At 51.3% G+C, this 16,383-nt stretch overlaps 1 protein-coding gene across 2 annotated transcripts in view; it reads right to left on the bottom strand.

Moving 5' to 3' along the window:
• Window positions 1-12,907: 12,907 nt before the first annotated feature.
• osgep (O-sialoglycoprotein endopeptidase) overlaps window positions 12,908-16,383 on the bottom strand; it is a 28,984-nt gene continuing 25,508 nt past the window's right edge. For both annotated transcript variants that reach the window (XM_063061277.1, XM_063061276.1), the window contains exon 12: window positions 12,908-13,095. In XM_063061277.1, coding sequence (XP_062917347.1) covers window positions 13,056-13,095 — 40 coding nt within the window. In that variant the 3' untranslated portion in view covers window positions 12,908-13,055. The remainder of the gene's footprint in view (window positions 13,096-16,383) is intronic.

Here is a 16,383-nt window from a genome sequence, read left to right on the forward strand (position 1 = left end):
GGCCAGCTCTTTATCCTGTAACTATAGGATCCCGGGAATGAAAGGGTTAACACGTGAGGCGTGTTGGATGGCTCTGGGTCTGTACTCAGAATTTTGGAGGAGGGGGTGGATCTTATATTAAAACCATCGAATATTGGAAGACTGAGATAGAGTGGACATGGAGAGGATATTTCCTCTAGTGGGGGGTAACGGACCAGAGGGCATAGCCTCAAAATACAAGGATGTCCCTTGAGAACAGAGATAAGGAGGACTTTTTTTTAGGTAGAGTCATTGAAAACTACAGCACAGAAACAGACCATTTGGTCCTTCTAGTCCATACCAAACCACTAATCTGCCTAGTCCCTTCAAAACTGCAACCTTCCCATCAATGTACCTATCTAAATTTCTCTCAAACATTGGCACGACCCCACAGCCACAACTTGTGCTGGCAGCTCATTCCACACTCTCACCACCCTCTGAGCAAAGAAGTTTCCCTTCATGTTCCCTTTAAACATTTCACCTTTCACCCTTAACTCATGACCTTTGGTTGTAATCCCACCCAACCTCAATAGAAAAAGCCTGCATGCATTTACCCTATTCTATACCGCTCATAATTTTGTGTACTCCCCTCAGTCTTCTCAATCTTAGGAATAAAGTCCTAACCTATTCAACCTTTCCCAACAATTCATGTTCTCAGCAACATCCCTGAAAATCTTCTCTATACGCTCTTAATCCTAATTACATCTTTCCTGTAGGTAGGCAACCTAAACTACACACAATACTCCAAATTAAGCCTCACCAACTTCTTTACAATTTCAACATAGCATCCCAACTCTTGTACGCAATACATTGATTTCTGAAGGCCAATGCACCAAAAGCTTTTTTCACATTAGGCCTTGTCTACCTGTGATGCTACCTACAAGGAATTATGGATCTGTATTCCCTGATTCCTTTGTTCTACCCCACTCCTCAGTGCCCTACCACTCACTGTGTAAAAGCCACTCTGGTTGGTCCTACCAAAGTGCAACACCTCACACTTGTCTGCATTAAATCCCATCTGCCACTGTTCAGCTCATTGCATCAGCTGGTCCGAATCGCACTGCAAGCTCTGATAGTCTTCCTCGCTGTCCACTCCACCCCCAATCTTGGTGTCATCCGCAGATTTGCTGATCCAGTGAACCACATTATCGTCCAGATCACTGATATAGGTGACAAACAACAATGGACCCTACACCAATCCCTGCAGCTCACCTCTAGTCACAGGCGTCCTGCTACAACCAAACTCTGGCTTCTTCCACAAAGCCAATGTCTAATCCAATTTACTGCCTCATCTTGAACGCTGAGCGACTGACTCTTCTGGACCAGCCTCCCATGTGGGACTTTGCTGAAGTCCACCTAGACAACACCAAGGGGACATGAAGGCCTTGCCTTCATCGATTTTCCTGGTAACTTTCTTGAAAAACTCTACAAGATTGGTTAGACATGACGTTCCACACACAAAGTCATGTTGACTTTCCCTAATCAGTCCCAGTCTATCCTGTTACATACCCTGTGGGTATCTTGTGACTGTCTTATGAGCATGATGTAATAATGGTCTTGCAGAGGTCACATGATGTAATTTTCCTGCCAGTGTGAGGTCACATTACCTGTTCTCAACAGGTATATAAAAGGAGACCCCTGGTGTGACGCAGTTAGTTTTTCAGTTTAGTTTTGTCTTAGTTCTCAGTTATTCCGTTATGCTGCATATTTGCCATTTTGCAGTTTCATTTTAAAACAGAGTTTTCCTTTCTATTTTAAGGTGCAAAGATTGGTGCTGGCAGTTCTGCCAATTGCTGCCAGGTTTGTGTGTTGCATCTATAATTTTTCCTTTACAGTAGTATTGGAGAGTGAAGACTTTATTAAAGGACGGGAACCTGAAGGATCGGAATAAAGTTGGAGTCGTTCGGCGGCTTTATAAAGGATCAACCTTATTGAGGCTCCGCTCAAAATACGGTGACCCGTATCTGAGACAACTCCTGCAAGAGCAGGAAAGGTTTGGGCAGTGTTCACTTGCCAGGAAAAGGTCAGTTCCTTTAAGCTGTTTTATTTCCTTCGTCGTGAATCCTTTGGAGAATCAGCAGTAATGTCATGTCTTTGAAGAAATCCGTTTCCAGAGAAGTCTCTCCTTATTGACTGTGTGAATCACTTGGACTTCCGAATTTACCACTTTAAGAACTGCTTTCGCATTTACCCTTTTAAGAACTGTTCCAGAGTTGCCGTATAGCAGTTAACTTCCGGTTAAGTTAGTCGCTTGAATATTTTTTCGCTATTGTTGAGCAGAGTTTAATAAATGTTTGCTTTTTTTAATAAAACCTGACTCAATTAATAATTCATTGTTGCCGGATCACGTGACAATCCAAATACTTATATCCCTTAGAATACCTTCCAATAACTTTGCCACTAGTGATGACAGGGTCACCAGCCTATAATTTCCTGTTTATTTTTTACAGCCTTTCTTAACAACAGGAAAAAAAACATCAGCTATTCTCTAATCCTCCAGCACCTCACCTGTGGCTAAGAATGTTTTAAAATTCTTTGCTAGGGCCTCTGCAGTTTCTGCACTAGCCTCCCATTGGGTCTGAGGGAGCACCTTGTCAGGCCCTGGGGATTCATCCACTCTATTTTGCCTCAAGACAGCAAACACCTCCTCCTCCTCTGTAATCTGTATAGGGTCACTGTGGCTTTGCCTCACATCGATAGACAGAGGGTGATGAATCTGTGGATTTCATCGCCACAGACAGCTGTGGAAGCCAAGTCATTTGGGTATATTTAGAGCAGAGGTTGATAGGTTCTTGATTAGTATGGGCATTAAAGGTTACAGGGAGAAGGCAAGAGAATGGGATTGAGGGGAATAATAAATCAGCCATGATGGAAAGGCAGAGCAGACAAAATGGGCCGAATGGCCTAATTTTGCTCCTGTACCTTATGGCCCCTTGACTGTCACTCAGAAACATCCCGATATCCATCCTATCAATCCTTCTTAGAATCTTACACGCACAAATAAGATCACGCCTCGTTCTTCTAAGCTCCAAGGAATACAGACCCGAGAGGAAAAGAGGTGGATCTCTCCACTAGCTTTTCCAACGGTGAGGAGGAGATGCAGGAGCAGATGTGTGAAGCAGTGACAGGAGAGTTGCAAGAACAATAGAACTGTAGCAAGAGTTACAACTTGTTCACTGTTTAGGATCTCGTGTGACAGAAACAGTCCAGACAAATCCACTCACAGACAAGAGAAACTCTGCAGATGCTGGAAATCCCAGCAACACACACACACAAAATGCTGGAGGAACTCAGCAGGCCAGGCAGCGTCTAGGGAAAAGAGTAAACAGTCAACGTTTTGGGCCGTGATCCTTCAACAGGGCTGGAGAAAAAAAGATGAGGAGTCAGAGTTAGAAGGTGGGGGAGGGGAGGGAGAAACAGAAGGTGACAGGTGGAACTTGGGGGGGGAGGAGGGATGAAGTAAAGAGCTGAGAAGTTTGGTGAAAGAGATAACGGGCTAGAGAAGGGTTAATCTAATAGGACAGAGCAGAAGCCCATTGAAGAAAGAGCAAGGGGGTGCGGAGGAGAACCAGAGGGAGGCAATGGGCAGGCAAAGAAATAAAGTGAGACAGGGAAAAGGGGTGAGGAATGGAGAAGGGGGGGCATTACCAGAAATTCAAGAAATCGACGTTCATGCCATCAGGTTGGAGGCTACTCAGATGGAATATAAGGTGTTGCTCCTCCAATCTGAATATAGCCTCATCACGACAATAGAGGGGGCCATGGATAGACATATCGGAATGGGAATGGGAAGTGGAATTAAAACAGGTGGCCACTGGGAGATCCCACTTGTTCTGGCGGACGGAGTGTAGGTCTCCCAATCTACGTTGGGTCTCTCCAATATACAAGAGGCCACACTGGGAGCACCATATACAATAGATGACCCCAGCAGACTTTCAGTTGAATTGTTGCCTCAGCTGGAAGGACTGTTTCGGGCCCTGAAAGGTAGTGAGGGAGGAGGTGTAGGGACAGGTGTGGCATTTGTTCTGCTTGCAAGGATAAGTGCCAGGAGGGAGGATCAGTGGGGAGCAATGAATGGACAAGGGAGTCGTGTAGAGAACGATCCCTGTGGAAAGCAGAAAGTGGGGGGAGGAAAAGACGTGCTTGGTGGTGGGATCCTGTGGGAGATGGTGCTTGCTGGTTGGATCCCGTTGGAGATGGAGCTTGGTGGTGGAATCCCACTGGAGATTGTGCTCAGTGATGAGATTCCGTTGGAGATTAAGCTTGGTGGCGGGATCCTGCAGTAGATGGTGCTTGGTTGTGGGATCCCATTAGAGATCACACTTGAGGGTGGGATCCCACTGGAGATTGCGTTCAGTAGTGAGATCCCATTGGAGATTGCGCTCGGTGGTGGGATCCCATTGGAGATGGGGCTTGGGGGTGGGCTTGGGGGTGGGATCTCATTGGGGATGGGGCTTGGGAGTGGGACCCCATTGGAGATGGGGCTTGAGGGTGGGATCTGATTGGAGATGGGGCTTGGGAGTGGGATCTGATTGGAGATGGGGCTTGGGAGTGGGATCCCATTGGAGATGGGGCTTGGGGGGGATCCCATTGGAGATGGGGCTTGTGGGGTGGGATCCCATTGGAGATGGGGCTTGGGGGGGATCCCATTGGAGATGGGGCTTGGGGGGTGGGATCCCATAGGAGATGGGGCTTGGGGTGGGATCCCATTGGAGATGGGGCTTGGGGGGATCCCAGTGGAGATGGGGCTTGGGAGTGGGATCCCATTGGAGATGGGGCTTGGGAGTGGGATCCCGTTGGAGATGGGGCTTGGGGGTGGGATCCCATTGGAGATGGGGCTTGGAGGGAATCCCATTGGAGATGGGGCTTGGGGGGGATCCCATTGGAGATGGGGCTTGGGGGTGGGATCCCATTGGAGATGGGGCTTGGAGGGAATCCCATTGGAGATGGGGCTTGGGAGTGGGATCCCGTTGGAGATGGGGCTTGGGGGTGGGATCCCATTGGAGATGGGGCTTGGAGGGAATCCAATTGGAGATGGGGCTTGGGGGGGATCCCATTGGAGAAGGGGCTTGGGGGTGGGATCTCATTGGAGATGGGGCTTGGAGGGAATCCCATTGGAGATGGGGCTTGGAGGGAATCCCATTGGAGAAGGGGCTTGGGGGTGGGATCTCATTGGAGATGGGGCTTGGAGGGAATCCCATTGGAGATGGGGCTTGGGGGGGATCCCATTGGAGATGGGGCTTGGGGGTGCGATCCCGTTGGAGATGGGGCTTGGAGGGAATCCCATTGGAGATGGGGCTTGGAGGGAATCCCATTGGAGATGGGGCTTGGGGGGGATCCCATTGGAGATGGGGCTTGGGGGTGGGATCCCATTGGAGATGGGGCTTGGAGGGAATCCAATTGGAGATGGGGCTTGGAGGGAATCCCATTGGAGATGGGGCTTGGGGTGGGATCCCATTGGAGATGGGGCTTGGAGGGAATCCCATTGGAGATGGGGCTTGGAGGGAATCCAATTGGAGATGGGGCTTGGAGGGAATCCCATTGGAGATGGGGCTTGGGGTGGGATCCCATTGGAGATGGGGCTTGGAGGGAATCCCATTGGAGATGGGGCTTGGGGGGAATCCCATTGGAGATGGGGCTTGGAGGGAATCCAATTGGAGATGGGGCTTGGAGGGAATCCCATTGGAGATGGGGCTTGGGGTGGGATCCCATTGGAGATGGGGCTTGGAGGGAATCCCATTGGAGATGGGGCTTGGGGGGAATCCCATTGGAGATGGGGCTTGGAGGGAATCCAATTGGAGATGGGGCTTGGAGGGAATCCAATTGGAGATGGGGCTTGGAGGGAATCCCATTGGAGATGGGGCTTGGGGTGCGATCCCATTGGAGTTGGGGCTTGGGGGGGATCCCATTGGAGATGGGGCTTGGGGGTGGGATCTCATTGGAGATGGGGCTTGGGGGTGGGATCCCATTGGAGATGGGGCTTGGGGGTGGGATCTCATTGGGGATGGGGCTTGGGAGTGGGACCCCATTGGAGATGGGGCTTGAGGGTGGGATCTGATTGGAGATGGGGCTTGGAGGGAATCCCATTGGAGATGGGGCTTGGGGGGGATCCCATTGGAGATGGGGCTTGGGGGGGATCCCATTGGAGAAGGGGCTTGGGGGGGATCCCATTGGAGATGGGGCTTGGGGGGGATCCCATTGGAGAAGGGGCTTGGGGGTGGGATCCCATTGGAGATGGGGCTTGGGTGGGATCCCGTTGGAGATGGGGCTTGGGGGGGATCCCATTGGAGATGGGGCTTGGGGGTGGGATCCCATTGGATATGGGGCTTGGGGGTGGGATCCCATTGGAGAAGGGGCTTGGGGGGGGATCCCATTGGAGATGGGGCTTGGGGGGGATCCCATTGGAGATGGGGCTTGGGGGGGATCCCATTGGAGATGGGGCTTGGAGGTGGGATCCCATTGGAGATGGGGCTTGGGGGGGATCCCATTGGAGATGTGGCTTGGGGGTGGGATCCCATTGGAGATGGGGCTTGGAGGGAATCCCATTGGAGATGGGGCTTGGAGGGAATCCCATTGGAGATGAGGCTTGGAGGGAATCCCATTGGAGATGGGGCTTGGAGGGAATCCCATTGGAGATGGGGCTTGGGGGGGATCCCATTGGAGAAGGGGCTTGGGGGTGGGATCCCATTGGAGATGGGGCTTGGAGGGAATCCCATTGGAGATGGGGCTTGGGAGTGGGATCCCATTGGAGATGGGGCTTGGGAGTGGGATCCCATTGGAGATGGGGCTTGGAGGGGATCCCATTGGAGATGGGGCTTGGGGGTGCGATCCCCAGTCACCATCAAACATCCATTTACACTAAATCCTATGTTGAATCCCAATATCTTTAAATCCCCAAGAACCTAACACTAACCTGCACAACAGGTACAATTTACAGCAGCCAATTACCCATGCGACATTGGGACATGCGAGGAAACCAGGGCCCCGGGTGGTGGCGGGATTGAAGCTGGGGGCTCAGCTCCGGCCATTTGCAATCAGGTATCTCCCAAAAAATAATGTCCCATTCCAACCACGTCCATGACTGCATTTCCCTTGGTCGGGCTGAAAGATCAATACAGAGAAAAGCCCTTCCATACATATTTGAAGCATTCCAATCCCCCAGCACAAACTCTGCATTCATGAAAGGGAGCCAGGTAACGACTGACTGGTTAGTCTAAAGTCAGCAGAAGGAAAAAAATTGGGAAAATGGCAGGGAATAAAGGATTAATCAAAGATGTCCATCATAGATTTGTGGAGGGTAATTCATTTTGGCTGCTTTGGTTGAATATTTGAAAGAAAGCCCGTTGATGAGGGCAGTGTGGCTGTTGCAGTCTGTGTTAGTCGGTTTAGTTCAGATTCTAAGGGTCAAATCATTCCTCCTCAGAGTCTTTCTAAACTTCTCTCTGAGCTTCATTGAAAGTGTTAATCTGGTGAGCCTGCCGGTCACCAGGCAGTTGGAGAATTGGGTCCAAAACTAGTAGCAGGAGACAGAAGGAGTGATGGGCCAGTGGGGGGCGGGGGTTGCTTTGTTATTGAACACTGTGAATGGTGGGGAGTGTCGAGGAACAGAGGGATCTCGGTGTAGAAGGGTAGGACACATACTGTGACCAGAGGTTTCCCACAGGGATCTGTGCCAGGAGCCTTACATCAGCAAATTCAATCTGATAGTCACTTCGAGTTAGAATGGGCAGGAAATCTGACAGTGCTATTGATAAGAGGGAGGGGTCATGATCAGATGAATCCCTTTGTGAGGGGCTGGAGCGATGACAGATGAAATTCAGTCCCCATAACAGAAGACGACGCTCTTTGGGAGCGCAAACACGAGGAAATCTGCAGATGCTGGAAATTCAAGCAACACACACAAAAAATGCTGGTGAACGCAGCAGGCCAGGCAGCATCTCTAGGAAGAGGTACAGTCGACTTTTGGGAGGACTGATAGGGTTGGGGTTTTCAGCATAAATGGTAGGGGCCTAGAGACTATTGAGGAACAGAGGGACCTCGGTGTACGAGGGTAGGACACACACGGTGAATGGTGGGGAATTCGAGGAACGAGCGCGGGGCAAGCTCTGTGAATGATAACATACTAGAGGAGTATTAAAGAACGGAGGGGCATTAGTGCGCAAAATCTACGAACCTCCGAGGACGACAGATTGTCAGACAGTCAGATAGTCAGACAGTCAGATAGTCAGACAGTCAGGCAGTCAGACAGTCAGACAGTCAGACAGTCAGGCAGTCAGGCAGTCAGATAGTCAGACAGTCAGGCAGTCAGACAGTCAGGCAGTCAGATTGTCAGACAGTCAGGCAGTCAGACAGTCAGGCAGTCAGATAGTCAGACAGTCAGACAGGCAGACAGTCAGACAGTCAGATTGTCAGACAGTCAGATAGTCAGACAGTCAGATAGTCAGGCAGTCAGACAGTCAGTCAGACAGGCAGTCAGATTGTCAGACAGTCAGATTGTCAGACAGTCAGATAGTCAGACAGTCAGACAGTCAGACAGTCAGACAGTCAGACAGTCAGACAGTCAGTCAGACAGGCCGTCATGAAGCCTTGGGACCAGCGCGGGGCGCAGGAGAGCGTCGGGCTCGGCACTCCGACACACCGGACCATCGTCGATTCGTTTTAACTAGAACTTGTTAAGTGACTGGTTTGGTCGTTAAGTTTTACTTCTGTGTTTTTCGTACCGCTTGTTTTTTTGAAAGCGGTTTTCTCGTGCATCCTGCTTTTAGTTTATTAAGTTTTGATGTTGATTCGCACGGGGTTCCTGTTCCGTATGCACTATTTAAATTCGCCAGGACAAACACTCATCGCTGGGTTCCGAGTGACTGGGTGGGGTGTCTGTGTGTTATTGCTGTGTTCTTCGAATAAATCCTTGTCGTTACTCCGCGCCGAGTTTACTCCGCGCCGAGTTTACTCCGCGCCGGGTTTCCTTTGCCTGAAGATCCCGTCATCAGGATGACATGATTCGGCAATAATAATAATTAGCCCCATTATTATTTTCTGTTTCCACTTCCTTGATAATAAATCAAGTATTTTACACACCGTGTGCCTTCGCTGTGTCCATTTGCTCCTGACCTCTGGCGCTATTCCTGTTAGTCCTGTGGGTGCTGCAGCCGGCTGCTTTTGTGTGTGTGTGTGTGTGGGGGGGGGGTAGGATCTGAGGGAGTTGAAGGGGAGGAGAATCTGAGGGGGTTGAGTGAGGAGAGAGATTAGTTTATTAATGTAGCTGAGGAACGGGGAGGGGGAGAGCAGGGGCTCCCGACCTGTTTTATGCCGTGGGCCCCTCGCCATTTGCGGAGGGCTGCGTGGAGCCCAGGCTGGGAACCCCTGGGGTAGAGCGGGAGGGAAGAAATGGGGCAGAGGAAATCGACGGGAGAACAGGTGGAGAGAATCTGAGACAGAGGACGGGGTGGGTGAGGACAGGAGACGAAGGTGTGGGGCCTTGGGAGAGTGTGTCTGTGTGGTTCGAAAGCACGCAACATTCCTAAGAAATGCAAGCTAAGCAAATCGTGTACAGTTTTTAGAGAAAAGAAAATAATTGGAACAGAAAATAAAACAGTGGCCTAGTATGGCTGTACTGAGGTACCGATCGGGGCTGTGCTCGTTGGTTCAGGAACCGGACGGTTGAAGGGAAGTTGCTGTCCCTGAAGCTGGTGGCGAGGGGCTTCAGGCTTCGGTACCTCCTGCCCGGTGGGGGCTGTGAGAAGGTGGCCTGGCCCAGATGCTGGGGATCTTTGATGGTGGACGTTGCCCGCTCGAGGCAGTGCCTCTTGTAGACACTCCCGAAGGTGGGGAGGGATGAGCCCGACCAGTCAGGACATTTGCAACCGTGCATCTGCGATAGCTTGTTAAGAACGTTGGGTTGGGGTGTGTGTGTGAGGAGAGAGATGGCCTAAGTGAGAAAGAACGCCAGTAAACATGGTGTTTTGGGATTTTAGTGAGGTGTTGGTGAACTCACTCAGAAAGCCAGCAGGCGTGGAATCCACTAGGGTTGTAGATTGAGAATTGGCTTGCCCACTGAAGGTTGTAGCTCGGCGACATGTTATGCCTGGAGATTGGCCACTAGTGACTTGGAGACCCTGCTCTTTGTGAACCCTTGCAAATACCTTGGGCGAAGAAGCACAAGACGGTTTAGTAAGTTTGCAAATGACACAAACGCTGGAGGTGTTGTGGATAGTGCTGAAGGTTGTCCTAGGTTAACAGCAGGACGTTGGTGGGATGTGGAGGTGGGCAGAGAGGTGGCAGATGGAGTTTAATTCAGGAAAGTGTGAAGCGATTCACTTCGGAAGGTGGAATTCGAAGGCGGAGTACAGGGTTAATGACGGGATCCCTAGCAGTGTGGAGAAACAGAGGCATCTTTGAGTCCTCGCAAATTGACTGGAAGGTGTATGGTATGTTGGCCTTCAATAGTCGGGATGGGTGGGGATTATTGAAAAGCAATGTGGCAGCTCTGTAAAACGCTAAGACCACACTAGGAGTATCATGATCAGTTCTGGGCACCTCATTATAGGATGTGGAAGCTTTAGAGAGGGTGCAGAGGAGATTTATCAGAACGCTGCTTCAATTACAGAGCTTGTCTTATGAGGAAGGTTGAGTGAGTTCGGGCTTTCCTCTTTGGAGAGAGGGAAGATGGGAGGTGACTCGATAGAGGGCTACAAGAGGCACAGAGAGAGCAGACAGTCAGAGACTTTTTCCCAGGGCAGAAATGGCTAACACGAGGGGGCGTAATTTTAAAATGATTTGGATGAAAGTGAATGGACGATGTCAGAGGTAAGTTTTTTTTTACTCAGGGAGGGGTGGGTGTGTGAAACACACTGCCAGGGGTGGGGGTAGAGGCAGATACATTAGAGACTCTCAGATAGTCACAAGAATGAAGGGAAAACGGAGAGCCAGTTAGAAGAGAAGTGTTAGATTGATCTTAGAGCAGGTTAAAAGGTCGGCATTAAACCGCGGGCCGAAGGGCCTGTACTGTGCTGTTATATTCTATGGAGGGTGAGAATGAAGGAGATTGGGTCCAGAAAGGAAACATAAGGCAGGTGTGGGATCAGGGGGGTGGAAGAGGGGCACGAAGTGAGAATAATGGAGAAGAGCACGTGTCCCAGAGAGCAGGGAGAGAGAACAAGGGAATGAGAGAGAGAGAGAGAGAGAGAGAGAGAGAGAGAGACAGAGAGAGAGAGGGAGAGAGAGAGAGAGAGAGAAACAAGGGATCTTTATAATCAGGGGAATAAACTGAGGGAGCAACACAATGTCTGAGGAACATACTGAGAGACTGTCCTGATGTCAGGAACGTACTGAGGGACCGTGACACTAACCACGCAGAGCACACGTCACACTAATGAGAATGTGTGACACTGTCCGGAAACCTGCAAGTGGATCTCTGCATTGATGAGGATCACACTGAGGGAGCTCCATGCTGATGGAGGTGTGTATCACACTGAGGGAGCTCCACGTCGACGGGTGTGTATATCACACTGAGGGAGCTCCACATTGACAAGGGACCCATATGGTGTACAATATTGAAACTTGTGGCCTCCAATGTTTTGTTTTCTTTCTGTTTCCGATAGAAGAGCCTCTCATCCTGGAGAAAATTCTTCCATCAGAAATGCCCGAAACGTCACGGTCACAGAGTCACCCAGCACAGAAACAGACCCTTCAGCCAACCAAGATTCCCATCTGCCCAGATCCTCAACCTTTCCAATCCATGTACCCGTCCAAGTGTCTTTTAAATGTTGTTCACATACCTTCCTCTGGCAGTTCGTCCCGTACACGGACCACCCTTTGGGTGAAAATGTTGCCCCTGTCCCGATTCCCCAACCCTGGGGAAAACACCATGACGTCCTGACGAAGGGTTCCGGCCCAAAACGTCGACTGATCATTTCCACAGATGCTGCCCGACCTGCTGAGTTCCTCCAGCGTGTTGTGACTGTTGCTTTGACCCCAGCATCTGCAGAGTATTTTGTGTTTACCGTGGACGTTCACCCTGTCTGTGGCCCTCATGCTTCTATGCATTTCTTACAAGCTCAGCTCCCAGCCTCCACTCCAAGCAGTAAAGTCCCAACCTGCCCACCCTTCTCTCAGTAACTCAGCCCAAGTCCCAGCAACATTCTGCTGAATCTCCTCTGCACGCTTTCCCACGTAATGTAGCAGGGCGAGCAGAGCGGAACGCAATTCTCCAAGTGCACGCTCGCCAATGTCTTGTACAACTGCAACACAATCTAACCTCCCAGCTCCTGTGCTCGGTGCCCCGACTGAAGAAGGACAACGCGCCCAACACCACCTTCACCCGTGACACAGCTCCGAGGTCCCTCTGTCCCACAGCGCTCGCCGGCGCCCTGCCATGCACTGTGAAAGTCCGGCACGCTGCTCCTGCCTTCCACGGGTGCCTCCGTCTCTGTCTTCGAGCCGCGCCACCCAGCAATTCCCCCGATCTAATCCAAGCCTAATCAAAGGGCAATTCGCAATGACCAATCAACCTACCAACCCCGTACGTCTTTGGACTGTGGGAGGAAACCAGAGCAAGTGGAGGAAACCCACGCGGTCACGGATTGAGCGCATAAATCCCTTACAGTCAGTAGCGGGAACTGAACCCGGGCCGCCAGTACGGCAAAGCGTTGCGCTAACCACTGCGCTACCGTGCCGCCTCTCTGTGTTCTACGACAGGTCGCGAACTGAGGGACACAGATGAGTGAATGTACTCAATACTGAGGGTCACCTCTGGAGAGACTGAGAAATGGCCTCGCCCACCAGGATCTCTCTGCTGATTGGCTAAGATGGCTGTCCATCTGCAGATGCACCACCCGGATTGGTTGTTTTTACCCCATCGGTGAGAAAGACCATTTTGTCCCCACTGGCTGTTTGGAGCATTTTTTTTTATTTTTGATACTGAGCGCAGTCCTCGCCCCCAAGCCTCATCCCTGCAGACCGGCTGATACAGAGCGATTCGCATCCTTTGTCACTTCCCTCCGCTCGCGCGGCGACTTGCCGCTACTTCAGGGCCAGGACTACTCCCGCCATGTGACCTTCACCTCGTCCGTCCGGTACCTGCCGAGGAACAGCACAGGGGTCACACAGCAGGGAAACAGGCCTTGCAGACCCTCTTGTTCATGCCGACCAAGCTGTCAACCCCAGCCCCAGCCACTCGCGTTTGGCTGCCACCCACTTCAAACTGATTCCCCACTCCCATTCTGACATGTCGGTCCGTGGCCTGCTCTACAGTTAGGCTGAGGCCTCACTCGGGTTAGAGGAGCCACACCTCGTATTCCGTCTGGGTAGCCCCCAGCCCGATGGCAAAGGCATCGATTTCTCTCATTTCTGGCAATTACTTCTCCTCCCCATTCTTTTTCTATCCCCCATTCTGGTTTTGGTCTCACCTCTTTCTCTTCTCCTCACGTGCCCATCTCACTCCCTTCTTTCCCTTTCTCCCATGGCCCACTCTCCTCTCCTATCAGATTCCTTCATCTTCAGCCCTTGACCTCTTCCACCTATCACCTCCCAGCTTCTTACTTCAACCCACCCTCCCCCTCACCTGGTCTTGCCTATCACCTCCCAGCTTCTCACATCCCCTCGTCCCCGACCCACCTACCTACCCCCTCATCATCCCCCCATCCCTTCCCAGCTTCACATCCCCCCTCCCCAACCCACCTACCTACCCCCTCATCATCTCTCCTATCCCTTCCCAGCTTCTCACATCCCCTACTCCCCAACCCACCTACCTACCCCCTCATCATCCCCCCATCCCTTCCCAGCTTCACATCCCCCCTCCCCAACCCACCTACCTACCCCCTCATCTCTCCTATTCCTTCCCAGCTTCTCACATCCCCCCTCCCCAACCCACCTACCCTCCCCCTCACCTAGTCTCATCTATCACCTCCCAGCTTCTTACTTCAACCCACCTTCCCCCTCACCTGGTCTTGCCTATCACCTCCAGCTTCTCACATCCCCTCGTCCCCGACCCACCCACCTACCCCCTCATCATCCCCCCATCCCTTCCCAGCTTCACATCCCCCCTCCCCAACCCACCTACCTACCCCCTCATCATCCCCCCATCCCTTCCCAGCTTCACATCCCCCCTCCCAAACCCACCTACCTACCCCCTCATCATCCCCCCATCCCTTCCCAGCTTCACATCCCCCCTCCCCAACCCACCTACCTACCCCCTCATCTCTCCTATTCCTTCCCAGCTTCTCACATCCCCTACTCCCCAACCCACCTACCCTCCCCCTCATCATCCCCCCATCCCTTCCCAGCTTCACATCCCCCCTCCCCAACCCACCTACCTACCCCCTCATCTCTCCTATTCCTTCCCAACTTCTCACATCCCCTCATCCCCGACCCACCTACCTACCCCCTCATCATCCCCCATCCCTTCCCAGCTTCACATCCCCCCTCCCCAACCCACCTACCTACCCCCTCATCATCTCTCCTATCCCTTCCCAGCTTCTCACATCCCCTACTCCCCAACCCACCTACCTACCCCCTCACCTAGTCTCACCTATCACCTCCCAGCTTCTTACTTCAACCCACCTTCCCCCTCACCTGGTCTCGCCTATCACCTCCAGCTTCTCACATCCCCTCTCCCCAACCCACCTACCTACCCCCGCATCATCTCTCCTATTCCTTCCCAGCTTCACATCCCCCCTCCCCAACCCACCTACCTACCCCCTCATCATCTCTCCTATCCCTTCCCAGCTTCTCACATCCCCTAGTCCCCAACCCACCTACCCTCCCCCTCACCTAGTCTCACCTATCACCTCCCAAGCCTGTACACCTTCCACCTTATTCTGACCTCTGCCCACCTTTCTGTCCAGTCCTGATAAGGGGTCTCGACCTGGAATGTCGACAGTTTATTCCCCTCCATAGATGCTGCTTTACTCACTGTGTGTGTGTTGCTCAAGACCTCCAGCACCTGCAGAATCTCTGTTCATATGTCCCTCCAAACCTTCCCTACCCATGTACCTGCCCTAGAGCCTGTTAAGCATACCAGTCTGTGACAGAAGAGTTATATTTGATTCCCCCTTGGGCTAACCTAAAGAGGGCAACACAAAATGGGCGTTTGTACAACAAAATGCTGTCGGTTTGGAATGTGGGAAGATCTGCGTGGACACACACCCTTGAAATGAGATACTGGTGAAGAATGTTTTCTTCCTTAATGACCTACTGCCTCTGTTTTGAGGAACAGTTATTACCCTCAACCATCAGGCTCTTGAACTAGAGGGGATAACTTCATTCTCCCAAACACTGAACTGTTCCCACAACCAATAGACTCACTTTCAAGGACTCTTCATCTCATGTTCTTGATATTTGTTTATTTATTATCGTTATTAATTCTTTATTTTTGTATTTGCAAAGCTTCTTGTCTTTTGCACACTGGTCGTCTGCCCTGCTGGGTGGGACCTTTCATTGATTCTATTATGGTTATTGGATTTATTGATTATGCCACAAGAAAATGAACCTCAGGGTTGTATATGGTGACGTATATGTACTTAGATAATAAATTTACTTTGAACACAATTATGTGCCTAGGCCAAAGGGCACAAGGAATAAGAAGGTATGACTGAAACCTCTACAGGATGAGAAAGTACTGGGCAAAAGTTCTGTTAGATTTGTGAAGGCTTTAAAAATCAGCATTTTCTTGGTGCAAATTGGAATCATCCCTAAGGCCGGTTTGTGACAGGTACAAGGAGGCAGAGAAAAGGCTGTCGGACGTCTGACGTTTGCTCTGGCATTATATAGATCAGTTCACTGACTGATATTAACACAACCAAAATGCTGGAGGATCTCAGAGGCCAGGCAGCATCTAGGAAAAGAGTAGAGTTGACGTTTTGAGCCGAGACCCTTCAGCAGGACTGGAGAAAAGGAGAAAAGCAGGGAAACAGAAAGCACACCAGGTGCCTCCATCACCACCCTGTCTACCCGCGTCACCAATTTCAGAACCGTATGTTCGTCACCCTTGTTCTACAACACTCTCCAGGGCCTTACCCGCGAACTGAGCATGGGGAAGGCCCTGGTTAAACCGATCAAAGTTCCTGGTTAAGTTCCATCTGCCAGTCCTCGACTCATTTCCCCAATTGATCTAAATCCTGCCGCAACCTTGGATCACGTTCTTCGCTGTCCACCGCACCGCCAACTTTAGCTGTCTACAAACCCTGTGGCCAAAGTCGTCACCAAACTCAGAACAGTCTCAGCCTGCGAAGCCCCCACCAGCTGAATGAACTCAAACGAGCTGCCAGTCCAGGACTCTATCCCATGGACTCTAACGCCTGCTCTTGAGTCTGGAACGATCAGAGCTGACCACACTGGAGCAAGGTCCAGAGGGTAGGTGTCGTGACG

Source organism: Mobula hypostoma, chromosome 10 (genome assembly GCF_963921235.1).
Source record: "Mobula hypostoma chromosome 10, sMobHyp1.1, whole genome shotgun sequence".
Lineage (NCBI taxonomy): Eukaryota > Metazoa > Chordata > Chondrichthyes > Myliobatiformes > Myliobatidae > Mobula > Mobula hypostoma.